Raw genomic sequence first — 27,596 nt, 5'->3', positions numbered from 1 at the left:
GCTGAACCCAACATCTGGCACAGATAGCGACGACAGCAAAAAAAGATAAAAAGTTTCCAACTTTGTGGCATAGCGTCTATAAACCCCGCGTGTATGAGCTACAAATGTCACATGCAGAAATTATGTCTTTTGCTCGGCTGGATGAGAGCTAGCAACTGTCGCCTCACCACGCAATCTCCTTAAGAAGGGAACCTTCATCAGTAAATATGGATCTTTGCTTTTTTATATGCGTCTTAAGTTTATACTGTTAAATAGTAAAACAAAAACAATATTATTGACAACGGCCCTAGTTTTTTTCTATTTATATAAATATTAACCCCTGTCGATCAAGAGCCTTTAGGATTATCATAACATTTCCTTCCTTTATGCAAGCTAATGTATTGGCACTGAAAATTAGCATGTGTGCAGATAAGGTTAAAGTGTTCGTTTTTGAAACATATCGCACTGCATTTTACATACAGTAGATCATCTGTGGTGTAACTACAGTAAAACTGCGGAAGAAACTGCAAGTAGCCAATCAGGACGCTTTCAGAATTCTCAGTTTTCCACAATGAACATCTGCAAGTCAACTGTTTGTCATGAGTAGCATACCAACCTTTTATGTTTTGCTTAGGAATTTCATGTAAAAATGTATGTGTTGACTGGATGTATCGAACCACTTAACAATTAAAGCTCTTGACAATTGCAACATATTGTTATATTAGCTATTTCTAACTTTTTTTTTATATAGGAGTCATTGTTTGCCTTGTGATATTATATTACTTGATGATTTGTGTATTTATTTTTTACTGTTTGTCTCGTGATAAAGATTTATGAATTAACACGAAGTTCCTTCTTTAACCTGTTTTTCGTCTGTTCACACTCCACTTCAGTCGGGGGCGGTATTGCACCAATTTCCTTGTTTGCCAATTGCCAAAAAACAACGAAGAAGAATCCTGGTTGGCCTCAGCTAGAAAACTGCTGCATTGTCCCATTCCAGCTAATATTTCAGTAACAATGTCTTCAGTTCAGCATCTCAGAGAGTTTATCAGAGAGAGACTAACTGCTGCTGCTCAAGAAATCTTCACCGAGGTTGAAAAAACCATCATTTGCTACGAGGAAGAGCTCGATGCTCAGCGCAGAATGATGGGGATCAACTGGAAACCAGAAATTAAGCTACACAGAATCGGTTCGGAGCTGCAGAGGCAAAGTTCTGGTAGGTCTGGATAAAAGTGAGGATGTTTTGACAGCAGACAGAGATCCGTCAGGGAGATAGTTGCTGCAGCTCCAGCTGCTGCTAAACGGGGCTGAACAGGAAATAGTTTAGCTGCTAGCTCGGATGCTACAGAGGCTAGCAGAAACAGAAAACGTGTTTCTGAGTTAAATCCCATGACTAATATTTTACTCCAATTGTTCTGAGTGCTGGAAATCTGGAATACAAGGTGTAAATCTTAAAGTCGTACATGATTTTGTAAATCAGCAGTGGAGAGTAATATGAAGGAGAGAGGGAGACGCGGAATGAACTGTGTTATTTTTTCATAGGGACACAGAAGAAACGGAAGAAATAAAAAACAAAAAGGAAATAGACAAACTGTGTCAAAGTAGAAACATGAAAATGATTTTCTCCAAATCTATATTTCTCAAATGTGTTTAATGAAATATCTGTGTCGCTGCTCCTTTGTAGTGTGGGACATAGTCAAGTTAAATGGATCTGATGAATCCAACAGTGATTACAGGAAATTATTTCTTTATGTCCAACAGACATTACATTTTCATGAATGCAGTGTCTGATGGTTGCTATGGAGACCTGATGACTCCAGGATGTTCCTCTTGTCTGCAGCTCTCTGACAGAGAGACCTGGAGATGTGTTGACCTGCTCCACCATCCTGCTCAGTGTGTGGTGTTGAGAGAAACTCATCCAGCCTCATCTCTCATACATTCAGCATCTAAGCTAAATGTACAGTCAGAACAATAATGAGTAGGTTTCAATTGTGGGCCAGTCCTTTTGATATTTTCTTGCGTCCATTTCCTCTTGAACATCAAAATATCCACCTTAGTTAAGGAAAATATGTTTTCTCTTTCTTTTTTGAATAGTGGCTTAGAGAAACAGGTCTGTGTCTCATCTAATTTAGTCAACTGCTTTTAATTAAAATCTACAAAATAATTTTATATGAAGTACATGATGCCTACAGACCAGAATCTCCAGGAAAAACAAGGCTGATCTATGAGAGAGTTATCAATTAAATTACATTAATGATGTCATCCTTTGTTCCCACAGACCTCCAACAGCCAAGTGTCTCAAATGAGGAAGAAGCTTATGCCATCCAACAAGTCTGGAGCCTGGCAAGTAGGTCCAGTCAGGACCAGAAAGAAGCAGAACCTCAGTGGACTGAAGAGGAACAGATGGAACCACAACAAAAATGGATGAAAGAAGAAGAAGATGAACTAGAACCTGCACTGCTTAAACATGAGGAAATAGAATTTCCACTAACAAATGTTAAAATAGAGGAACTAGATTCTTCAGTGCTTCCATATGAACAGCAGCCACCGGAACATTTACCAACTGGACAGAACCAGAAGAACCTCTGCAGCAGTCAGGAGGGAGCAGCTTGTCCAGAAGCAGTTTGTTGCTTTGATTGAGACTTCTACGCTTCAGGAAGATGACATGAATGAAGAAGAGAGAAGAACAGAGCAGCTTTCCCTTCATATCTCTCCTGTGGTTGAAAGCAAAGATCAGGAAGGAAGCAGCTCCTCTGTGTCAGAGAGTCAATCTGGTACAAAGAAAAAGTCTTTCAAATGTGACATTTGTGGGAGATGTTACCCACAACAGTGGAAGTTGAAAAACCATTACAGAACTCACACTGGTGAGAGACCTTTTTCATGCCAATCATGCGGAAAAAGTTTTTCTAGAATTAGTCATTTATATCGTCACAAGAAAATTCATACAGGGGAGAGACCTTTTTTATGCCAGTCATGTGGAAAAAGTTTTTCTAGAATTAGTCATTTAAATGCCCACAAAAAAATTCACACCGGTGAGAGACCTTTTTCATGCCAGTCATGTGGAAAAAGTTTCTCTCGAATTAGTCATTTAAAAGATCACAACAAAATTCATTCCGGTGAGAGACCTTTTTCATGCCAGTCATGCGGAAAACGTTTCATTCGAATTAGTAATTTAAATGACCACAAGAGAATTCATACAGGTGAGAAACCTTTTTCATGCCAGTCATGTGGAAAGAATTTCACTCGTCTTAGTAGCTTAAATCATCACAAGATGAGTCATGCATTTGAGAAGGGTTCTCATGATAAACAATAAATCAATCAACAGTAAATAAATATGAGCTTAATAATAAAATAATGTCTATGATATTGCTTCTTCGTATTCATCGTCTCTCCTTTTATGAAGAGACTGGATGACAAAAACTTTTGCTCCAGTGGCTCATGTTATTCCCTCCCTTCTTGTTTTCTTGGTAACGGTTAAACACACAGGGAGCTAAAAGAGCCAATTTTCTTCCACTCCGGCTCAACATCTGGCACACGATAGTGATGACAGCAACAAAAGATGAAAAGTTTCCAACTTCGTGGCATAGCGTCTATAACCCCCGCGTGTATGAGCTACAAAGGTCACATACACAAATTATGTATTTCGCTCAGCTGGATGAGAGCTAGCGACTGTCGACTTACCACGCAATCTCTGTAAGAGGGAGAAGTACTGTCTCCTGTCACTGTGTGACCATTACTTCACTTACCTGCTGGGCTCCTTGTCTCCTACCACAGAGTGTAGCATAAAGCCTGGTGGGGAGGAGCAAGCAGTCTGGGACCGTGTTGGATTCAAACTACAATCTATCCACGTTTCCTGGAGACGTACGGGGTTATAAAGAGACACCCTTTCATTTGTCTTCTTTTTTCTATTTTGAAAACCTGAATGTTATTTTCTTCACTGCATAGTTCAACTCGGTCGTTTTAGTCTTTGGCTGCTGCTGAACACTGTTGCCTTCAAGTTCACTAAACAGGAGCAAACCATTTAATGCAGATCCACAGGGCTGGTCCGTAAATATGGATCTTTGCTTTTTGATCTGGGAATGGTAACTTAATTTTTACTGCTTAAAACAAGTAAAACAAAAAAAACTATATTATTGACAGAGGCCCTAATATTTTTTTCTATTTATATAAATGTTAACCCCTGTCTGTTAAGGGATTATCATAACATTTCCTTCCTGTGTGCAAGCTAATGTCTTGGCACTGAAAATTAGCACAAGTGCAGTTGAAATGCTCCTTTTTGAAACATTGCACTACGTTTTACATAGCTCATCTGTGATGTCACTACAGTAAAACTATGAGGAAGATTCTGAAAGTAGACAATCAGGACGCTTTCAGAATCCTCCTTAGATTTCCAAAATGAACATCTGCAAGTCAAATGTTTGTCATGAGTAGCATATCAATGTTTTATGTTTTGCTGAGGAATTTCATGTATGAATTTATGTGCTGATTGGATGTATCAAAAACTTGACAATAAAAACTCTGACAACAGCAACATATGGTGAAATTAGATATTTCGAACTTTTTTTAAACTATCGGAGTCATTGTTTATGGTGCTTTTTGCTTGATGAATTGTGTATTTATTTTTTTCTAAATTAGATGGACTACTTTTTGTCTCGTGTTAAAGATTTATGAATGAATACGAAGTTTTAATTCATAAATATTAAATGTGTTTAATGCTGAAAAAGTTACTTTTTAACCTGTTTTTCGGCTGTCCACACTCCACTTCAGTCGGGGGCGGTATTGCACCATTTTCCTTGTTTGCCAATTGCAAAGAAACAACGAAGAAGAATCCTGCTTGGCCTAAGCTAGAAAACTGCTGCATTGTCCCATCACAGCTAATATTTCAGTGACAATGTCTTCAGTTCAGCATCTCAGAGAGTTTATCAGAGAGAGACTAACTGCTGCTGCTCAAGAAATCTTCACCGAGGTTGAAAAAACCATCATTTGCTACGAGGAAGAGCTCGATGCTCAGCGCAAAATGATGGGGATCAACTGGAAACCAGAAATTAAGCTACACAGAATCGGTTCGGAGCTGCAGAGACAAAGTTCTGGTAGGTCTGGATAAAAATGGGGATGTTTTCACAGCAGGCAGAGATCCGTCAGGGAGATAGTTGCTGCAGCTCCAGTTGCTGCTAAACGGGGCTGAACAGAAACTGTTTTAGCTGCTAGCTCGGATGCTACAGAGGCTAGCAGAAACAGAGAACGTGTTTCTGAGTTAAATCCCATGACTAATATATTTCTACAATTGTTATGAGAGCTGGAAATCTGGAATATAAGGTGTAAATCTTTAATTTGTAAAGATTTACAAATTTACAAAATCATGTAAGTCAGAGCAGTGGAGAGTAATATGAAGGACAGAGGGAGACTCGGAATGAACTGTGTTATTTTTTCATAGGGGCACAGAAGAAACGGAAGAAATAAAAAACAAAAAGGAAATGGACAAACTGTATCAAAGTAGAAATATGCAAATGATTTTCTCCAAATCTATATTTCTCAAATGTGTTTAATGAAATATCTCTGTCGCTGCTTCTTTGTAGTTTGGGACATAGTCAAGTTAAATGGATCTGATGAATCCAACAGTGATTACAGGAAATTATTTCTTTGTGTCCAACAGACATTAAATTTTCATGAAGGCAGTGTCTGATGGTTGCTATGGAGACCTGATGACTCCAGGATGTTCCTCTTGTCTGCAGCTCTCTGACAGAGAGACCTGGAGATGTGTTGACCTGCTCCACCATCCTGCTCAGTGTGTGGTGTTGAGAGAAACTCATCCAGCCTCATCTCTCATACATTCAGTATCTAAGCTAAATGTACAGTCAGAACAATAATGAGTAGGTTTCAATTGTGGGCCAGTCCTTTTGATCTTATCTTGTATCCACTTCCTCTTGAACATCAAAACATCCACCTTAGTTAAGGAAATTATGTTTTATCTTTCTTTTTTGAATCGTGGCTTAGAGAAACAGGTCTGTGTCTCATCATATTTAACACCCAGAGAACCAGACTGTCATGTTTTACTACATTAAATTCCTGGTCTGGTCAACTTTAAAAAGTGAGGCTAGACACAAGGTTACAAGTGAGATTAGAAACATGTTGTCTTAATGTATTTTGAGTTATTCATTGTATGAATGCCTTAAAATTAAACATTTAATCGTAAATAAGAAAATCTGTATGAAACTGTTCTAGATTAAAATCTGAATGTATTTGAAATATTTTTAACATTTTTGTCATGGCAGCAAATTAATGTGAAGGACACTTAACCTTCCTTTTAGTTAAAATCTACAAATTAATTTTATATGAACTATATCAGGGTGTCAAACTCCAGTCCTCAAGGCCTAGTGTCCTGCAACTTTTTGATGTACCTCTGCTGCACCACACCTGAATAGAATAAGGTCATTAGCAAGGTTCTGGAGAACTGATCTACACAGCTGATTGTAACTAAGCCATTTCATTCCAGTGTTTTGTACATGTGGCACATCTAAAGCCTGCAGGACACTGGCCCTTGAGAACTTTTGACACCTGTGATGCCTACAAACCAGAATTTCCAGGAAAAACAGGCTGATCTATGAGAGAGTTATCAATTAAATTACATTAATGATGTCATCCTTTGTTCCCACAGACCTCCAACAGCCAAGTGTCTCCAATGAGGAAGAAGCTTCTGCCATCCAACAAGCCTTTAGCCTGGCAAGTAGGTCCAGTCAGGACCAGAAAGACGTAGAAGGTCAGTGGACTGTAGATGAACAGATGGAACCAGAACCAAAATGGATGAAAGAAGAAGAGGATGAACTAGAAACTACACTGCTCAAACATGAGAAAATAGAATACGCACTAACATATGTAAAAAAAGAGGAACTAGATTCTTCAGTGCTTCAGCATGAACAGCAGCCACCAGAACTTTTACCAACTGGACAGAACCAGAAGAATTTCTGCAGCAGTCAGGAGGGAGAGCAGCTTGTCCAGAAGCAGTTTGCTGCTTTGATTGAGACTTCTACTCTTCAGGAAGATGATATGAATGAAGAAGAGAGAAGAACAGAGCAGCTTTCCCTTCATATCTATCCAGTGGTTGAGAGCAAAGATCAGGAAGGAAGCAGCTCCTCTGTGTCAGAGAGTCAGGCTGGTACCAGTGCAAAGAAAAAGTCTTTCAAATGTAACATTTGTGGGAGAAGTTACCCACAACAGTGGAAGTTGAAAAACCATTACAGAACTCACACTGGTGAGAGACCTTTTTCATGCCAGTCATGTGGAAAAAGTTTTTCTAGAATTAGTCATTTAAATGCCCACAAGAAAATTCATACCGGTGAGAGACCTTTTTCATGCCAGTCATGTGGAAAAAGTTTCTCTCGAATTAGTGATTTAAATCGTCACAAGAAAACTCATACAGGGGAGAGACCTTTTTCGTGTCAGTCATGTGGAAAGAATTTCTCTCGTCTTGGTCACTTAGAACGTCACAACAAAAGTCATACAGGGGAGAGACCTTTTTCGTGTGGAAAGAATTTCTCTCAAATTTGTCATTTAAATCGTCACAAGACAAGTCATACATTTGAGAAGGGTTTACATGACAAACAATACATTAATCAACAGTAAATAAGTACAAGCTTAATAATAAAATGATTTCCATAATATTGCTTCTTTGTTTTTGTTGTCTCTCCTTCTACAAAGAGACTGGATGACATAAAGTTTCACTCCTGTGACTCCTATTATTTCCTTCCCTCTGGTTTTCTTGGTAACGGCTAAACACACAAGGAGCTAAAAGTCTCAATTTTCTTCCACTCCGGCTGAACCCAACATCTGGCACAGATAGCGACGACAGCAAAAAAAGATAAAAAGTTTCCAACTTTGTGGCATAGCGTCTATAAACCCCGCGTGTATGAGCTACAAATGTCACATGCAGAAATTATGTCTTTTGCTCGGCTGGATGAGAGCTAGCAACTGTCGCCTCACCACGCAATCTCCTTAAGAAGGGAACCTTCATCAGTAAATATGGATCTTTGCTTTTTTATATGCGTCTTAAGTTTATACTGTTAAATAGTAAAACAAAAACAATATTATTGACAACGGCCCTAGTTTTTTTTCTATTTATGTAAATATTAACCCCTGTCGATCAAGAGCCTTTAGGATTATCATAACATTTCCTTCCTTTATGCAAGCTAATGTATTGGCACTGAAAATTAGCATGTGTGCAGATAAGGTTAAAGTGTTCGTTTTTGAAACATATTGCACTGCATTTTACATACAGTAGATCATCTGTGGTGTAACTACAGTAAAACTGCGGAAGAAACTGCAAGTAGCCAATCAGGACGCTTTCAGAATTCTCAGTTTTCTACAATGAACATCTGCAAGTCAACTGTTTGTCACGAGTAGCATACCAACCTTTTATGTTTTGCTTAGGAATTTCATGTAAAATATGTGCTGATAGGATGTATCGAACCACTTAACAATTAAAGCTCTTGACAATTGCAACATATTGTGAACTGTGAACACCACGACTCTGGTCAAGAGGGCACAGAAACGTTTGTATTTCCTGCGGAGGATGAGAAGAGCTCATGTAACCCTTTCGTTGGTTGTCACCTAATGTGTTACGAACAGAAATAATGTGACTCCACACAACTGGTCCACAGCTCCACCAGCGCTCCTCAGAACTCTGTTTTTTTTTTTTTTTAGATGTGATCGTATAGATTTTAAACAATAACACAGTTAACAGTTCCTCAAAACAAAACATTCTTATTCTTCAAGTCAAACAGTAAAATAACTGATAATAACTGATAACAGCAATAAAGCAACTGCCATAGCAGTTGACAGTTGTCAGTTACATTCACAAAATTATTTATTTATTTATTTATTCATTTATTTTCCTAAATATATATATATATATATATATATATATATATATATATATATATATATATATATATATATATATATAAAATGTGACTCCACACAACTGGTCCACAGCTGAAAAAAACAAAAGACGCAGTTAGCGTTGTGACCGGTTGTCGGCAACAAACACCAACTGGCGCTGCTCTCACTCAAAGGATCATATTTTTCCAGTCCAACCACAAGAAAACTTTATAAATTATATTTCTAAATATTAAATAATCTCTCAGTATTTTGTTAATTGTTGAACTAGAAAAATATGACCCTAAGTAAAAAAATTAGCAAAGAGCTGCCTCTCTCGCACCTGCCTCCACCAGCGCTCCTCAGAACTCTGGTGGGGAAGCCGAGAGAGCGCCTGAAGGACCCGTTGCGTGCAGTCACTCATCACACCACTAGGTGGCTCCAAACACAAATCGAAAATCCCATTCAAAACACATACACACTATTATTATTATTATTATTATTATTATTATTATTATTATTATTATTATTATTATTATTATTATTATTATTATTATTATTTTGAGCAAAATTCAAATACACACTCATACACAATTTTCTCTCTGTTACACCCACCTGCCCCCGCCCATCCTCAAGACGTTCTACAGAAGCACCATAGAAAGCATTCTGATCAGCTGCCTCTATGTGGTGTGAAGGTTGCAGTGCCTCCGACTGGAAGAACGTGAGGAGAGTGGTGCGGACAGCAGAGAGGATCATCGGGACCCCCTACCCTCCATTCAGGACATTTCATCCCAGCGCTGCGTGTCCCGAGGCCGAAACATCGTCAGTGACTCCTCACACCGCCACCTCTTTTCCAGAGGGCAACAGCTCCCTGTTGCCCTCTGGAAAGAGGTTCCGCAGCATCCGGTGCAGGTCCACCAGGTTCAGAAACGGCTTCAGGTCCACCAGGTTCAGAAACAGCTTTTTCCCACTTGCCATCAGACTGCTGAACTCTTAACTGGACTGCACTCGGAAACTGGTCTCCACTTCATACCTTGCACATGTACATAGCTAAATAACTTCTATTTTACTGTCATTCCTGCACTTTATATTTAATATTTATATTTTATATTGTATTTTATTTATTCTGGAGTAACCTCATACCATTGGAACCTCAAAACATTGTCCTGAGCCGTATGCAACGAAATTTCGTTATGTATACACCCCTGTGCATACAAAATGATAATAAAGTCAGTCTAAGTCTAAGTCATATGGTGAACTTAGATATTAATAACTTTTTTAACTATAGGAGTCATTGTTTGCCTTGTGATGTTTTTTTACTTGATGATTTGTGTATTTATTTTTTAAAATTGGATGGACTACTGTTTGTCTCGTAATAAAGATTTATGAATTAATACGAAGTTGCTTCTTTAACCTGTTTTCTCGGCTGTCCACACTCCACTTCAGTCGGGGGCGGTATTGCACCATTTTCCTTGTTTGCCAATTGCACAAAAAAAAACAACGAAGAAGAATCCTGCTTGGCCTAAGCTAGAAAACTGCTGCATTGTCCCATCAGCTAATATTTCAGAAACAATGTCTTCAGTTCAGCATCTCAGAGAGTTTATCAGAGAGAGACTAACTGCTGCTGCTCAAGAAATCTTCACTGAGGTTGAAAAAACCATCATTTGTTACGAGGAAGAGCTCGATGCTCAGCGCAGAATGATGGGGATCAACTGGAAACCAGAAATTAAGCTACACAGAATCGGTTCGGAGCTGCAGAGACAAAGTTCTGGTAGGTCTGGATAAAAGTGGGGATGTTTTCACAGCAGACAGAGATCCGTCAGTAGAGATAGTTGCTGCAGCTCCAGCTGCTGCTAAACGGGGCTGAACAGAAACAGTTTTAGCTGCTAGCTCGGATGCTACAGAGGCTAGCAGAAACAGAGAACGTGTTTCTGAGTTAAATCCCATGACTAATATATCACTCCAATTGTTATGAGAGCTGGAAATCTGGAATACAAGGTGTAAATCTTTAATTTGTAAAGTCGTACATGATTTTGTAAGTCAGAGCAGTGGAGAGTATTATGAAAGAGAGAGGGAGACGCGGAATGAACTGTGTTATTTTTTCATATGGGCACATTAGTGTAGCAAATTAATGTGGAGGAAACTTAACCTTCCTTTTAGTTAAAATCAACAAATTAACTGGATGATGCCTAAAGACTAGAGTCTCCAGGAAAAACCAGGCTGCTGTATGAGGGTTAGTGTGATGTGTTACAGTAGATCATCGTGGCCACTCCTATCTAAATCAGGGGTTTTCCCCGTCTGGGAGTGTTAACGGAGCCTGTTAAATGTGACAGGTAGCCAATCAGAAAGCGCGGATTCTCCTCCTGTTTTCTGAGGGGAAATTACATAGAGGAATCCGAAGTCCAGCGGACATTGGAGATGATATGTGAAAACAGCATTAATGTTTATAAAACATTTTGTGCAAAGAATATAGAAATGACAAGGGGAGGAGTTGAAGTGAAATCGCTACGCAGTTGATGAACTTTTCAGCTGCTCTTTAACGTGACATAAATAGATTATAATGATTTTCATTCAGTCAGGACGTTACGTTGGCACTAGCGCAACATGCATTGCAGGGAGACTGTAGTAAAGCATTAATTAATGCCTGGTCTTAAAATGAGTTAACTGGACTTGTAGCCATTATTATGTGCCCATTGTTGGACACCACACAGCACGATCGAACCATTATACCTAGGATTTCTGTCGGCTATTGTGTGGTCTCTCAGGTTTTGAAAATGGGTCAATAATCGGTCGACAGCTCTTAGATCATGTCATGTGCGCTGGGCATTACACTAAGGAAATGAGGAAGGGAGGGTCAGTGGAGAGCGGCAGAGTTGAGCCTTTTTTCATTAGGCGTCATCAACAGAAAGAGAAAAAGGCTGGAAGAGACGATAAAGCCGATAATTAAAATGACATTGATGGTTTTAATTTATCTTACGATTAATTGATTTATTATTTATCGTGACAGGCCTAGTAATCAATTAAAATATATTAGTGATGTCATCCTTTATTCCCGCAGACCTCCAACAGCCAAGTGTTTCCAGTGAGGAGGAAGCTTCTGCCATCCAACAAATCTGTAACCTGGCAAGTAGGTCCTGTCAGGACCAGAAAGAAGCAGAACATCAGTGGACTGAAAAGGTACAGATGGAACCAGAACCAATATGGATTAAAGAAGAAGTCAATGAACCAGAACCTAAATGGATTAAAGAAGAAGAAGAGGAACCAGAACCTGCACTGCTCAAACACGAGGAAATAGAATTTCCACTAACGTATATAAAAAAAGAGGAGCTAGAATGTTCAGTGCTTCAACATGAACAGCAGCCACCAGAACATTTACTAACTGGACAGGACCAGAATAATCTCTGCAGCAGTCAGGAGGGAGAGCAGCTTGTCCAGAAGCAGTTTGTTGCTTTGATTGAGACTTCTACTCTTCAGGAAGATGATATGAATGAAGAAGAGAGAACAGAGCAGCTTTCCCTTCATATCTCTCCAGTGGTTGAGAGCAAAGATCAGGAAGGAAGCAGCTCCTCTGTGTCAGAGAGTCAGGCTGGTACTGGCACAAAGAAAAAATCTTTCAAATGTGACATTTGTGGGAGATGTTACCCACAACATTGTAATTTGAAAAACCATTACAGAACTCACACTAGTGAGAGACTTTTTTCGTGTGAAACATGCAGCAAAGGTTTCTCTCTAATAAGAGATTTTAATCGCCACAAGAGAATTCATACAGGTGAGAAACCTTTTTCATGCCAATCATGCGGCAAAAGTTTTTCTCAAATTAGTAATTTATATCGTCACAAGAAAACTCATACAGGTGAGAGACCTTTTTCGTGCCAGTCATGTGGAAAGAATTTCTCTCAAATTTGTCATTTAAATCGTCACAAGACAAGTCATACATTTGAGAAGGGTTTTCACGACAAACAATACATTAATCAACAGTTAATAAGTACAAGCTTAATAATAAAATGATTTCCATAATATTGCTTCTTTGTTTTTGTTGTCTCTCCTTCTACAAAGAGACTGGATGACATAAAGTTTCACTCCTGTGACTCCTATTATTTCCTTCCCTCTGGTTTTCTTGGTAACGGCTAAACACACAAGGAGCTAAAAGTGTAAATTTTCCTCCACTCCGACTGAACCCAACATCTGGCACAGATAGCGACGACAGCAAAAAAAGATAAAAAGTTTCCAACTTTGTGGCATAGCGTCTATGACCCCCGCGTGTATGAGCTACAAATGTCACATGCAGAAATTATGTCTTTTGCTCGGCTGGATGAGAGCTAGCAACTGTCGCCTCACCACGCAATCTCCTTAAGAAGGGAACCTTCATCAGTAAATATGGATCTTTGCTTTTTTATATGCGTCTTAAGTTTATACTGTTAAATAGTAAAACAAAAACAATATTATTGACAACGGCCCTAGTTTTTTTTCTATTTATATAAATATTAACCCCTGTCGATCAAGAGCCTTTAGGATTATCATAACATTTCCTTCCTTTATGCAAGCTAATGTATTGGCACTGAAAATTAGCATGTGTGCAGATAAGGTTAAAGTGTTCGTTTTTGAAACATATCGCACTGCATTTTACATACAGTAGATCATCTGTGGTGTAACTACAGTAAAACTGTGGAAGAAACTCCAAGTAGCCAATCAGGACGCTTTCAGAATTCTCAGTTTTCTACAATGAACATCTGCAAGTCAACTGTTTGTCATGAGTAGCATACCAACCTTTTATGTTTTGCTTAGGAATTTCATGTAAAATATGTGCTGATAGGATGTATCGAACCACTTAACAATTAAAGCTCTTGACAATTGCAACATATGGTAAAATTAGATATTTCTAACTTTTTTAACTATAGGAGTCATTGTTTGCCTTGTGATGTTTTTTTACTTGATGATTTGTGTATTTATATTTTAAAATTGGATGGACTACTGTTTGTCTCGTAATAAAGTTTTATGAATTAACACGAAGTTGCTTCTTTAACCTGTTTTCTCGGCTGTCCACACTCCACTTCAGTCGGGGGCGGTATTGCACCAATTTCCTTGTTTGCCAATTGCCAAAAAACAACGAAGAAGAATCCTGGTTGGCCTCAGCTAGAAAACTGCTGCATTGTCCCATCACAGCTAATATTTCAGTAACAATGTCTTCAGTTCAGCATCTCAGAGAGTTTATCAGAGAGAGACTAACTGCTGCTGCTCAAGAAATCTTCACTGAGGTTGAAAAAACCATCATTTGCTACGAGGAAGAGCTCGATGCTCAGCGCAGAATGATGGGGATCAACTGGAAACCAGAAATTAAGCTACACAGAATCGGTTCGGAGCTGCAGAGGCAAAGTTCTGGTAGGTCTGGATAAAAATGGGGATGTTTTGACAGCAGACAGAGATCCGTCAGTAGAGATAGTTGCTGCAGTTCCAGCTGCTGCTAAACGGGTCTGAACAGAAACTGTTTTAGCTGCTAGCTCGGATGCTACAGAGGCTAGCAGAAACAGAAAACGTGTTCATGACTCAGGCCTCATGACTATTATTTTACTCCAATTGTTCTGAGTGCTGGAAATCTGGAATACAAGGTGTAAATCTTTAATTTGTAAAGTCATAAAGGATTTTGTAAGTCAGAGCAGTGGAGAGTATTATGAAGGAGACGAGGAACAAAGTAGGAGAATATTTGTTTCTTGTATTAAGTGAGCCACAGAGACACTTGCGGGCAAGTTGCACAGCCCTGATATAGCAGATTAAAACTGTAATCCTATTAATTCAGCTGAACATAAAAGTGAGAAATCTGCCTTTTATTTAATTCTTAAAGTAAAAAAAAAAAAAAAAAAGTTGGACTAAGGTATCAATTAGTTATGGTAAAAAAAAAAAATATATATATATATATATATATATATATATATATATATATATATATATATATATATATATATATATATATATATATATATACTGTTATTGCTTCAGTTCAGGGTCCCACACCAGTTCTACAGGGAAATGGACAAAACTGTGTCAAAGTAAAAACATGCAAATGATTTTCTCCAAATCTATATTTCTCAAATGTGTTTAATGAAATATCTGTGTCGCTGCAAATTTGTAGTGTTGGACATAGTCAAGTTAAATGGATCTGATGAATCCAACAGTGATTACAGGAAATTATTTCTTTGTGTTATGTCTCTCAAACATCCAATCAGTGTTGTAGAAAGTACTAAAAAATGTACTTAAGTAAAAGTACAAATACATGGACAAAAATGTACTCTAATAAGAGTAAAAGTACCACATTAACATTTTTACTTGAGTAAAAGTAAAAAAGTATTGGCTTTTAAAAATACTTAAGTGTAAGAGCCAGTTAATAGGGAGTTCATATAGAATAATAATTTAGATTAAAAATGTATAAATATGCTTAATTTATTTTTAAGAAATTCATGATGAGTATATTTTCTAAAATGTATAACTTAGTTAATGTTAAAAGGATGCTTTTATTGTGAAAAGTAATTTTGGCTTCCACTACGTAATTAATATTGCCCGTATGCACGTTTGAGTTCAGATTGCAGTTGGATACGGTGGAAGCAGCACAATTTTTTGACCGATCTGTACCGAGCCTTTCATTTTTTCCGTAAGTGTACTTTTTTGAGTTCTTTAAGTAAACATCATAAAAGAAGACTTGGTTTCAGTCGAGTGATTCAAATATTGGTTGTTAGACAAACTGCAAAGGTGGTACAACGACCTTTTGGGACGCAGAGTGCCACTACATTAAGTATCAAAAGTAAAAGTACTTCCTGAATGCATTACCTAATCACTAATACAATATTATTAAGCGTACCTATCATATTTAATTTTAATACATGAAATATGTGCCATTTTAATGAACAATGTCACAGATAAAGCATGTTTTTAGTGTGTTTACTCTCTGTGACAGTTTAGATTTAGATTTGTGATTCTATGCATCATAATTTCAGGGATGGAAACATTTTGTCTCCTGTCCTCACATAGCATGAACTTCACCTTTTTGCCACTAATGGCATTTATTTTTAAAGAAATCCAACAGAAAGGGGATGGAAAGAAGGTGGATGAGGGAGAACATGCAACCAAGGAGCCACTTAGTGTTGTAGTTAAGACAAAGACCAGCACCCTGCGCTACATGACACAATAAAATGAAATGCACCTTTCAAAACTGCTTCTCAAATTGATTTGAAAAATCCACATTCCCATAAAAACACCTAGATATTAAATACTGAGAGCTGAAATAAATTTAACCAGTATCATTATCAATTCAAACTCTTCTTCATTCTGCTTTGCTTCCATCTCTGTGGCACAATTCGAGGAGGTTTCCTACCATCCCTAAAAGATACTGCCCTGGACGTTTGCCCATATCACCCATGTCAGAAACCACAACTGTCTGCTCCATTAAACATAGAAATTAAGGCAATGCCCCAATGGTAAACAACACTCAACTATGAATACTGTCCAAGGTGCAAGAAGTAACCAGGCAGAAGGACAGTGACGGTTCTGACCCTGTCTGCCACCATGACAGGTTACCAACACAATCAAAGAGCAATGAGCAGCTCTGCTACACGTTCTTGTTTTGTTTATTGGCCAATTAAATAAATCTATATATTTATTAACGGCGACAAAGAGTTCGTTAAACTGCTGGTGTATAGTCAGCTTTAATGTCGATTGTTGAACTTGTTCTTCTTACAATTTCTCTTAGTCTCACTGACATACCACCACCGTCGAACTAAAATACAAAATAAATGTAAATGAGACGGTGTCAATAACGATAATAACGACATGAAAATTACATAAATACATAAAAACATACCTCGCTGGCTGACCCTTTCCTTCGAGGTAGAAATGAAATAATTCAATAAATTCTTAACTTAAATGACCCTTACAGCCACTTGTGAAAGGTACGCTTTCATACAGCGTCTTCCTTTTCTTTGGTTTCCTAGCAACATGCTGGATTCCACTATTCAACCTTTCAAAATAAGAGTTGTAATAACAAAAAATATAAAAAATACAAATAAAACATATTAATCAAAATAACGGCAGTAAAACTCCCACCAAATCACTAACCTATGGTGATTTACTTAAAACATATAATATTACAATTGGAATATATTTACATTTTAACATTTACTCTGCTTCCAGTAACAGCACAGTTTTATGAACTGGTCTATCAAGATACACTGGCTTGACAGTCCTTTTTCCATCCTTGTCCAAGGTCGAGTCACTTAGCAACAGCTTCACCTTCCTGATCCTTCCATCTGCACTTGGATATATCTCTGTTACTCTTGCCAGTTTCCATTTGTTCCTTGGAGAACTGTCCTCTTGAAGAATAACAATGTCATTCAGCTTTGCATTCCTTTTGTTTCTTTGCCAGATTTGTCTCTGTTGAAGATTAAGAAGATATTCTTTCTTCCACCTTGTCCAGAATTCATTGGCTAAAAACTGAACTTGGCGCCATCTCTTTCTCAGGTACAAGTCGTGACTCACAAATTCACCAGGAGGAGGTAGAATAACACTGGACTTCATCATGAGAATATGATTTGGTGTAAGAGGCTCTGAACTTGGATCACTTAGGTTTTCTACTGTTAACGGCCTGCTATTTACAATAGCCATCACCTCATACAGAAATGTTCTGAGGGAAGAACTATCAAGTCTCTTAAACGTCCTCCCACCCTGAGTACTCCTTGCTCATCAACAAATGGGTTTAAGCTATACAGCCTATGAGTTTTATCCTTGAGTTGGATATCCTTTCCTTGTGTTAAGTCCTTGATTTCTTTGCTGAAGGTGTTTTCTTGTGCAAGTTTTATTATGAACAGTTCTGCTTTTCGTCTGTCCTCTATACTTGTTTTTCCACCTTTGCTTTGTGTGTCTCCTTTAAAATCTCTCACAAATTTCCTTAGACAAGCAATAGCTTTAACAGCTCTTCTCCAGTCTGAAAATTTATTGAGACGATCAAGTATTGTTCTCCTTTCTTGTACTTCCGTTTTGAGCACATGTACTGTTTTTAGCTCTGGGTCATTAGAAATAACTTCAATAGCCTTGTCAGTTTCAATGGGTAGCTCACTTTGCCACAAAAACTCTGGTCCTTTAAACCAGTTAGATTTGAGTAGCTGTTGAACACTTAGTCCTCTTGACGCGTGGTCTGCAGGATTATTCTCAGATGGTACATGATGCCACTGTTGTGGGTCTGTCAGTGACTTTATCCTTTGAATCCTATTTGCCACAAACACATGAAATCTTTTGGCATCATTATTCACATATCCCAACACCACTTTGGAATCTGTCCAGAAATGTTCTTGAAGATTGCTGATCTCCAGTTCACTTTTTAGCATTACACTTGTTCTTGCTGCAACTACTGCAGTTGTTAACTCAAGTCTAGGGACAGTAGTGACTTTGGTTGGGGTAACACGTGCCTTCCCCATGACTAGTGCACAATGAACATCCCCTTTGGATGTGACTGTTCTTAAATAGCTACATTGTCCATAGCCGGTCATACTAGCGTCTGAAAAATGATGTAAATCACACTGAGTGATGTCTGTGTTTTCAGGTAGCATGCATCTTTGGATTCTCACCTTTGACAAGTTTTGAAGATCTAGGAGCCAGGATTCCCACTCTCTGTAGAGCTGATCAGAAAGAGGCTCGTCCCATCCAACTTTCTTTTGACATAACTGTTGCAGGATTTGTTTTCCTTTTAGGATGAAGGGTGCCACAAATCCCAGTGGATCATACACTGATGCTACTGTGCACAGGATCCCTCTTCTTGTCATTGGATGCTCTTTGACTGTTATCCTGAATTGAAACTCATCGGAGGAAATGCACCACTGAACACCAAGTGCTCTTTCCATCAGTGGCTCTCCAAGTTCTAGATCCAAATCTTTAATACTGTCAGCACACTCTTCTCTGGGCAGTGACTTTAACACATTCTCACTGTTTGATACAAACTTGTGTAATCTTAGTTTTCCTGTGTTACACAGCTCTCTTGCTTCTTTGACTAGTTTTATTGCTTCTGCTTCAGATGCAACACTTACAAGTCCATCATCTACATAAAAGTTTCTTTGAATGAACTTCACTGTGTTTGGAGAGAATCTTCCCTCTCCTTGTGTAGCTAGATGCTTTAAACCAAAATTGGCACAACCAGGTGAAGAGGCTGCACCAAACAGGTGAACCTTCATGCGAAAGACTGAGAGGGGAACACTTAGATCACCATGCTCCCACCATAGGAAGCGTAAATAATCCTGGTCTCGGGGTGTTACATGAAACTGGTGAAACATACGTTCCACGTCGCACATTACAGCCACTGAGCCTTTCCTGAACCTACAGAGTACTCCCATCAAAGTGTTTGTGAGGTCAGGCCCTGTAAGCAGGTGTTCATTTAGTGAAATAGCTTGATATTGTGCAGAGCAGTCAAAAAACTACACGGATCTTACCAGGCTTTTGAGGATGGTATACCCCATGGTGGGGAATATACCAGGCAGGGGAATTACAGAGTTCCTTCTCTGGTACTTTCTCTGCATCACCATGTGCAATTATGTCCTCCATGAACTTTGTATAATCAGAGTAGTACTTTTGATCCCTTATGAATCTGCGTTTGAGACTGTTTAAGCGTTGCATTGCGCTTGACATGTTGTTGGGAAGATTTGGTCTGTCATTTTTGAAAGGCAGGGGCATTTCATAGTGTCCATCCTGCTTTTGTTTGATTCCTTCTTGCAGCTTTCTTATGAAGCAGACATCTTCTTGTGAAATGCTTGTTTCTTCCACTGCTCTCTCTGTAAAATCTGATTCAAGTGCTTTGATTACATCTGGACCAGTTACTTCTTTTATTTGTGTCTTGCAGATGTAATGAACTTTATTCTTTAGCTTTGTGGTTGACTCAGTCTCTGGTATTACTTGCTTTACAGTGATGCGATGACTTACTCCAATTACATCACTACCTGCATCACATGAATCACAGTAACTTATGATGCTCCAGCCCAAATCTGTTTTTTGGGCATAAGGCTGGTTTTCTTCACCACATATGACTTCTCTGGGCATTAAGGCTTGTGTGCAGTTGTAGCCCAACAGAAGTCCTATATCACAGTCTAATGGTGGAGCAATATGTTCAGTGAGATGCTCCAAATGTGGCCATGACCTTGCTGTATCTTGAGTAGGAATATGGCTACGATTGGCAGGTATAAAATCACGTGTGTAAGCAACTGGCACAGTGAGTTTCTTTTTGGAAAACAATCCTCTTATTTGCAGAGCTTCAAGTTTTGTACATGGTACAGTTGTTTTCTTGGATGACATCGTCGATAATTTGAGTTTAACTTGGGTTTTAGCTGTGTCCAGATTGTTTGCTACTTCATTGAGAATAAAGGACGAATCACTCTGTGTGTCCAGCAGAGCATAGGTAAGTATTTCTTTGCTTGGCTCATTTTGCGTGGATACATACACAGGTACTATTGCAGATGTCTGTGTGTTTCTACTTTCATGAGTCACTCTGTTAGATGTACTTTCGTTAACTGTGTCTTGTGACTGTGTTACCTGTTGCTGGGTTTCCTTCCATTCAGCTACTTCTTGTTCTTTAGGTTGCTCTTTCTTTATCTCGTGCCTTTGTCTTTCTTCATGCAGACATGTGGGATGTTGTTTTGAGCATGTGTTGCATGTCATCCGGTTGCTGCAGTTCTTGGAGAAATGACCACTATTTAAGCAGCCGAAACAAAGTTTTTCACCTTGAATGAACTTGACTCTCTCAGTAACTGGTTTCTCAGTGAACTTACGACATTGTGTAAGCTGTGTCCTGCTCTCTTACAAAACACACAAGAAATTGTGCTTCTTTCTGCAGAGTTAGTTGTGAAGATTTTTGCTGTATCTTGCTTCTTATGAATGGGTGTAAGTTGAGGTTTTGTCTTTGGTTTGTCAAAGTCACTTTGTCTTATAGCTTGATATGATGTAATGGGATTACATGCAATACTTGCCTCCATTGACAGGAATGTTACAAAGTAACTGAAACGTGGGAACTGTCTGTGCTCTAGCTGGTACTCTGTAGCCTTTCGGTTCCATCTGTTGCTCAACCAGTCTGGCAGTTTAGCAGCAAGTCTTTGATTCTCTATTCCATCATTAAGGACGTTCAGATTCTCATTGGTAATCATTGCAGATTGACAGCTTTGTAAGAAATCCACAAACTTTCTTAACTCTGCACCATCTTTACCTTGGAGCTTTGGCCATGTGTGCAACTTGTCTCTAAAGGCCTTAGCAATGACAAAAGGCTCTCCGTAACGTTCATTGAGAATATTCCATGCTGCCATATAGGAATCTTCAGAGCCAATCAGAAAATAGCCATCTAAGGCTTCTTTAACACACCCACCTACATACTTCTGTAAGAAAAATATCTTTTCTGCAATGGGTATGTTCTTTCTCTCTATTAGAGTCTGAAAAGATGTCTTCCAATGTTTAAACTTAAGTGGATCCCCACTAAATACTGAGGGCTCTGGAATCGGTAGCCTATTAGCTGACATAGCTTCTGCCAAAACCCTTACAAGCTCACACGTGCTCTCGTGAACGACATTTAACTGTTGTGGTGGTTGTGTGGGTTGATTAGCAGTGTTCTTGAACTTAGTTACCTGTATGTTTGCAGGATTTGGAGTGATGCTTTCTTGCTTTACTGAAAAGTAATCTTCTTCATAAACTTGTAATTTTGCCTTTGCTGCATTGAGTCCTTTCAGATTTTCCAGTCTTTCAATTTCCCTTTTTAAGTCCTCAACTGACCTTTTCCTTGCAGCACTTTCCTCTTGTTGCCTCTTTATCACAGCCGCCTTTTCCTTTTCTCTTTTTAACTTGCGTTCTGTTTCCTCTCTTTCCTCTTGATGGCGTTGTGACATCGCAGCAGCTTCCTGTTCTGCTGTTATGCGTTTGTCTTCTTCTTCTATGGTTTGCATTTTTTCTCTAAATTTCTCTTGTTCAGCCATTATCTTAAGCACATCCTTTGTTGCTTCATACTCTGCTGCAGCTTCTTGTCTTTTGGCAGAAGAGCCATTAGAGTTAACTGTACTGGCTTTAAAATGACTGTGAACTGAGACACTAGTTGAGCTTGAAGATGTAAATATAGAACTGGCATCAGGCCAAACAATCTCCTCCTTATTTGTTCCCTCAACATGGCATTGGATGTTTTGCAAAACTACCTTAGTCACTGATATACATTTGTCTAACTTGGATCGCATATCATGAGGTGGTCCATCTATTGCTCTGTATTGATCATAAATGTCATTAAGAGCGGCTAGTTCTCTTTGCACAATGTCCATGTGTCCTTCAAGAATGTCAACTGGATCTCCTTTAATAACAGATTTTTTAGCAACTTTAATTAATGCTTTCCATCTGTCATAAGTACTTTCAAAGTGACGTTGCAGCCCCTTTAGTTTTTCTTTATGTAATTCTCTTCCTTTTCCTGTTAGCATGCGAGGTCTTTCACTTCTACGCAGCTCTTCTTGCCCAGGTTGCACTAAAAATGTTTCATCTACTTGATCTGCTTCGGCAGCTTGTTCTGCACCGGCAACTTCTATTCCTGTGTCATTTGTTTCTGACATTTTGTTTCACTTGAGACGTTACAGAATTCTTAACTGGTGAAATCTCCTTTTAACTTGACGTAAATCAACTCTGAGCTTTGTTACATTACTTCCCTTCTCGTTACCTTGTTGCGCTGTTGTTGTCAGGCTTCACACAGTTCCTTGTTGTTACTCCTTCCTTGTGTCACTTTCCAAACATGAACTTAAATGTCTGGTTTCTGGACGTCTTTATGAAGAAGCAACCGTTGAACGTGTGTCCGTTAACATTTGCAACCGTCGGATCTTCGGTGAAACGATGCGAGAATCATGTAGCTCCGAGTTCGACTGTCACTTCCACCTCTTCTTGTTATTAACGGCGACAAAGAGTTCGTTAAACTGCTGGTGTATAGTCAGCTTTAATGTCGATTGTTGAACTTGTTCTTCTTACAATTTCTCTTAGTCTCACTGACATACCACCACCGTCGAACTAAAATACAAAATAAATGTAAATGAGACGGTGTCAATAACGATAATAACGACATGAAAATTACATAAATACATAAAAACATACCTCGCTGGCTGACCCTTTCCTTCGAGGTAGAAATGAAATAATTCAATAAATTCTTAACTTAAATGACCCTTACAGCCACTTGTGAAAGGTACGCTTTCATACAGCGTCTTCCTTTTCTTTGGTTTCCTAGCAACATGCTGGATTCCACTATTCAACCTTTCAAAATAAGAGTTGTAATAACAAAAAATATAAAAAATACAAATAAAACATATTAATCAAAATAACGGCAGTAAAAACAATCAAAGAGCAATGAGCAGCTCTGCTACACGTTCTTGTTTTGTTTATTGGCCAATTAAATAAATCTATATATTTTTTAATTAAATAAAATAATAATAGCTACTGCAGTGTGTGCAGAGCGTCACAAGAACTAAGAACGGCTCTCAGTGAGGCTTCAGTCCTGTAGGACTTAGTAAAAATCCGTCCAGAAGAATCGGATCGTTCATCACTATCACTATATAGCAGACTTTGGTCACAACGTTGTCCCATATATGCGACACCTAAAACAACACTTCCACACAATAATTAAACGCATGACTGACAACGTTTTTTTATCGCAGATGCACCATATGTGTCTCTGTAAAGCTAGCTTTGCTAACATCCGGTCCACGTAGCTTACCTTCCTTTAAGCTTCCTTTCCAAGTGACGCTAAAAGTCGGACGAAGTTTCCACCGTCTGTGAAAGTGAAGCGCTGCTGATTTTACATGTCGCCAAATCTTATGATTTATGTAGCGAAATTCTATTACTGACGATTAGACACAATCATCTCCCGCTTAGTGGAAACCACTGCGCATGTCTGGGAGCTCAGAGTGCGACTGAAAGGAGGAGGCGATGGGTGACGACAGTAATTAGTAGGTCACGTTATTGCTTGGATTTACAGCGCCTTGTTAAGTCCCTGAACTTCATATTTTAATGGGGAAAAAAAGCGCAATGCGACTTGGATGTAACGAGTAACGGGACGGTTTTGTAGAAATGTAGTAAGTAGAAAGTACAGATACTTATTGTAAAATGTAGTGGAGTAAAAGTCGAAAGTACCCATTATTAAATATACTTAAGTAAAGTACAGATACACGAAGATTGTATTTAAGTACAGTAACGAAGTACGTGTACTTCGTTACTTTACAACACTGCATCCAATTTTCATGAATGCAGTGTCTGATGGTTGCTATGGAGACCTGATGACTCCAGGATGTTCCTCTTGTCTGCAGCTCTCTGACAGAGAGACCTGGAGATGTGTTGACCTGCTCCACCATCCTGCTCAGTGTGTGGTGTTGAGAGAAACTCATCCAGCCTCATCTCTCATACATTCAGTATCTAAGCTAAATGTACAGTCAGAACAATAATGAGTAGGTTTCAATTGTGGGCCAGTCCTTTTGATCTTTTTCTTGCGTCCACTTCCTCTTGAACATTAAAACATCCACCTTAGTTAAGGAAATGATGTTTTCTCTTTCTTTTTTGAATCGTGGCTTAGAGAAACAGGTCTGTGTCTCATCATATTTAACACCCAGAGAACCAGACTGTCATGTTTTACTAAATTAAATTCCTGGTCTGGTCAACTTTAAAAAGTGAGGCTAGACACAAGGTTACAAGTGAGATTAGAAACATGTTGTCTTAATGTATTTTGAGTTATTCATTGTATGAATGCCTTAAAATTAAACATTTAATCGTAAATAAGAAAATCTGTATGAAACTGTTCTTCTAGATTAAAATCTGAATGTATTGGAAATCTTTTTAACATTTTTGCAGTGGCAGCAATTTAATGTGGAGGACACTTAACCTTCCTTTTAGTTAAAATCTACAAATTAATTTTATATGAACTATATGATGCTTACAAACCAGAATTTCCAGGAATAACCAGGCTGATCTATGAGAGAGTTATCAATTAAATTACATTAATGATGTCATCCTTTGTTCCCACAGACCTCCAACAGCCAAGTGTCTCCAATGAGAAGGAAGATCCTGCCATCCAACAAGTCTGGAGCCTGGCAAGTAGGTCCAGTCAGGACCAGAAAGAAGGAGAAAATCAGTGGACTGTAGAGGAACAGATGGAACCAGAACCAAAATGGATGAAAGAAGAAGATGATGAACCAGAACCTGCACTGCTTAAACATGAGGAAATAGAATATCCACTAACAAATGTAAAAAAAGAGGAACTAGATTCTTCAGTGCTTCAACATGAACAGCAGCCACCAGAACTTTTACCAACTGGACAGAACCAGAAGAACTTCTGCAGCAATCAGGAGGGAGAGCAGCTTGTCCAGAAGCAGTTTGTTGCTTTGATTGAGACTTCTACTATTCAGGAAGATGATATGAATGAAGAAGAGAGAAGAACAGAGCAGCTTTCCCGTCATATCTCTCCAGTGGTTGAAAGCAAAGATCAGGAAGGAAGCAGCTCCTCTGTGTCAGAGAGTCAGGCTGGTATTGGCACAAAGAAAAAATCTTTCAAATGTGACTTTTGTGGCAGATGTTACACACAACAGAGTGATTTTAAAAACCATTACAGAACCCACACTGGTGAGAGACCCTTTTCATGCCAATCATGTGGAAAAAGTTTTTCTCATATTAGTCATTTATGTCGTCACAAGAAAATTCATACAGGGGAGAGACCTTTTTCATGTGAAACATGTGGAAAAAGTTTCCCTGTAAAGACAGATTTAATTCGTCACAAGAAAACTCATACAGGTGAGAGGCCTTTTTCATGCCAGTTATGTGGAAAGTCTTTTTCTCAATTTAGTTCTTTAAATGACCACAAGAAAATTCATACAGGGGAGAGGCCTTTTTCTTGCCAGTCATGTGGAAAAGGTTTTATTCGAATTAGTACTTTAAATTCCCACAAGAAAATTCATACAGGAGAGAGACCTTTTTCATGCCAGTTATGTGAAAAACGTTTTATTCGAATTAGTAATTTAAATGCCCACAAGAAAATTCATACAGGTGAGAAACCTTTTTCATGCCAGTCATGTGGAAAGAATTTCACTCGTCTTAGTAGCTTAAATCATCACAAGATGAGTCATGCATTTGAGAAGGGTTGTCACGATAAACAATAAATCTATCAGCAGTAAACAAATATGAGCTTAATAATAAAATAATGTCTATAATATTGCTTCTTTGTTTTCATCGTCTCTCCTTCTACAAAGAGACTGAAGGAGAAAGAGTGTAACCAGGCCTGTCGCGATAAACGATAAACCAATTAATCGTACGATAAATGAAAACTATCAATGTCATTTTAATTATCGGCTCTATCGTCTCTTTCAGCCTTTTTCTCTTTCTGTTGATGACACTGGATGAAAAAAGGCTCAACTCTGCTGCTCTCCACTGACCCTCCCTTCCTCATTTCCTTAGTGTAATGTCCAGTTCACACTATACAGTCTTAGAGCTGTCGGACGATTGTCGGCCCATTTTCAAAACCTGAGAGACTAAACATTAGCCGACAGAAATCCTAGGTACAACGGTTTGATCGGGTTCAATGTGCACAAAATAATGGGTAGGGTTGGGGTAAGGGTTAGGATAGTCCAGTTAACTAATTTTAAAACCAGGTATTAATCAATGCTTTACTACAATCTCCCTGCAGTGCATGTGGCTCTAGTGTCAGCGTAACATCCTGACTGAATGAAAATCATTACAACCTATTTATGTCACGTTAACGAAGAGCAGCTGAAAAGTTACTGGGTTCATCAACTGCGTAGCGATTTCGCTCTAACTCCTCCTCTCGTCATTTCTATATTCTTTGCATGAAATGTTTTATAAACATTAATGTTGTTTCCAAATATCATCTCCAATGTCCGCTGGACTTCGGGTTGCGCCGTGTCAGCTGTTTGGGATTCCCCTCTGTAATTTCCCCTCAGAAAGCAGGAGGAGAATCCGGCTTTCTGATTGGCTACCTGTCACATTCAACAGGCTGCGTTAAGCTCCCAGTGGGGGAAAACCCCTGATTTAGATCGGAGCGCCACAACGATCTGTAACACACCACACACTACAGGATGATCGGTTACGAAATCACAAGCAAGTATGATGTTCTAAGAATGTCGTAAGGGGAAAATGTAGGTGTGAACTAACATGTAGTGTGAACTATTGCATCAGGTAGTCGATGTTCCATCTTCTCTATTTAAATCTAATGATTACTGAAGGGCAATATGGTTTACAGACTTCATAATCTGCACTCTTTTGGTTGAATGCAGTATTTATCTACACTTTGGTGTTTTTATTCAAGTACATTTTTGTTAATGGAGACTGAGAATCCATTTTAGTTTTGTTTTTGGTTGTATTGTTTATTTTATCAGTTCTAGTATTAAGTGTTCTTTTGAATATAAAGTGTATTTATCTTTGGCAGGAAATCACATGCATTATTATCTCATTTCCATTAAATTGGTGTAAAAAGGTCTTTAAACAATATTATTGTTTATCTCAATAATTTTGAGACAATTAGTCGCTCAGCAAAATGTTATTGTGACAGGCCTAGGTGTAACTATAGTAAAACTATAAAGAAGAAACTGCAAGTAGCCAATCGGGACGCTTTTAGAATCCTCAGTTTTCCCCAATGAACATCTCTAAGTCAACTGTTTGTCATGAGTAGCATACCAACTTTTTATGTTTTGCTGAGGAATTTCATGTAAAAATTTATGCGC

At 38.5% G+C, this 27,596-nt stretch overlaps 2 protein-coding genes across 2 annotated transcripts; one reads left to right on the top strand and one right to left on the bottom strand.

Annotated features, from left to right (window-relative positions):
- Positions 1 to 857: 857 nt before the first annotated feature.
- On the top strand, positions 858 to 17,368 carry LOC122841402 (zinc finger protein 184-like). The gene is made up of 4 exons (XM_044134683.1): positions 858 to 1,195; positions 6,635 to 7,498; positions 9,546 to 9,798; positions 17,356 to 17,368. The coding sequence occupies exons 1-4, from the start codon at positions 997 to 999 to the stop codon at positions 17,366 to 17,368; spliced, it is 1,329 nt and encodes a 442-aa protein (XP_043990618.1). The 5' UTR covers positions 858 to 996.
- LOC122841718 lies at positions 16,086 to 18,826 on the bottom strand. The gene is made up of 2 exons (XM_044135274.1): positions 16,700 to 18,826; positions 16,086 to 16,615 (listed from the first exon to the last, which is right to left on the bottom strand). Exon 1 carries the CDS (start codon positions 18,729 to 18,731, stop codon positions 17,499 to 17,501), a length of 1,233 nt encoding a protein of 410 aa, XP_043991209.1. The 5' UTR covers positions 18,732 to 18,826; the 3' UTR covers positions 16,086 to 16,615; positions 16,700 to 17,498.
- Positions 18,827 to 27,596: the final 8,770 nt, after the last annotated feature.

The sequence above is a fragment of the Gambusia affinis genome, linkage group LG12 (genome assembly GCF_019740435.1).
Source record: "Gambusia affinis linkage group LG12, SWU_Gaff_1.0, whole genome shotgun sequence".
Lineage (NCBI taxonomy): Eukaryota > Metazoa > Chordata > Actinopteri > Cyprinodontiformes > Poeciliidae > Gambusia > Gambusia affinis.
The sequence above is the reverse complement of the archived record's forward strand: the minus strand, read 5'-3'. Positions and strand labels throughout refer to the sequence as shown.

Bases quoted from the DNA above. Each gene is read 5' to 3' on its own strand.
- LOC122841718 (XM_044135274.1), bottom strand. From the start codon at position 18,731: ATGGAAAGAGCACTTGGTGTTCAGTGGTGCATTTCCTCCGATGAGTTT.
- LOC122841402 (XM_044134683.1), top strand. From the start codon at position 997: ATGTCTTCAGTTCAGCATCTCAGAGAGTTTATCAGAGAGAGACTAACT. The intron at 1,196-6,634 runs GTAGGTCTGGAT...TTGTTCCCACAG, and splicing joins GCTGCAGAGGCAAAGTTCTG to ACCTCCAACAGCCAAGTGTC. The intron at 7,499-9,545 runs GTGGAAAGAATT...TGTGGTGTGAAG, and splicing joins AGGGGAGAGACCTTTTTCGT to GTTGCAGTGCCTCCGACTGG.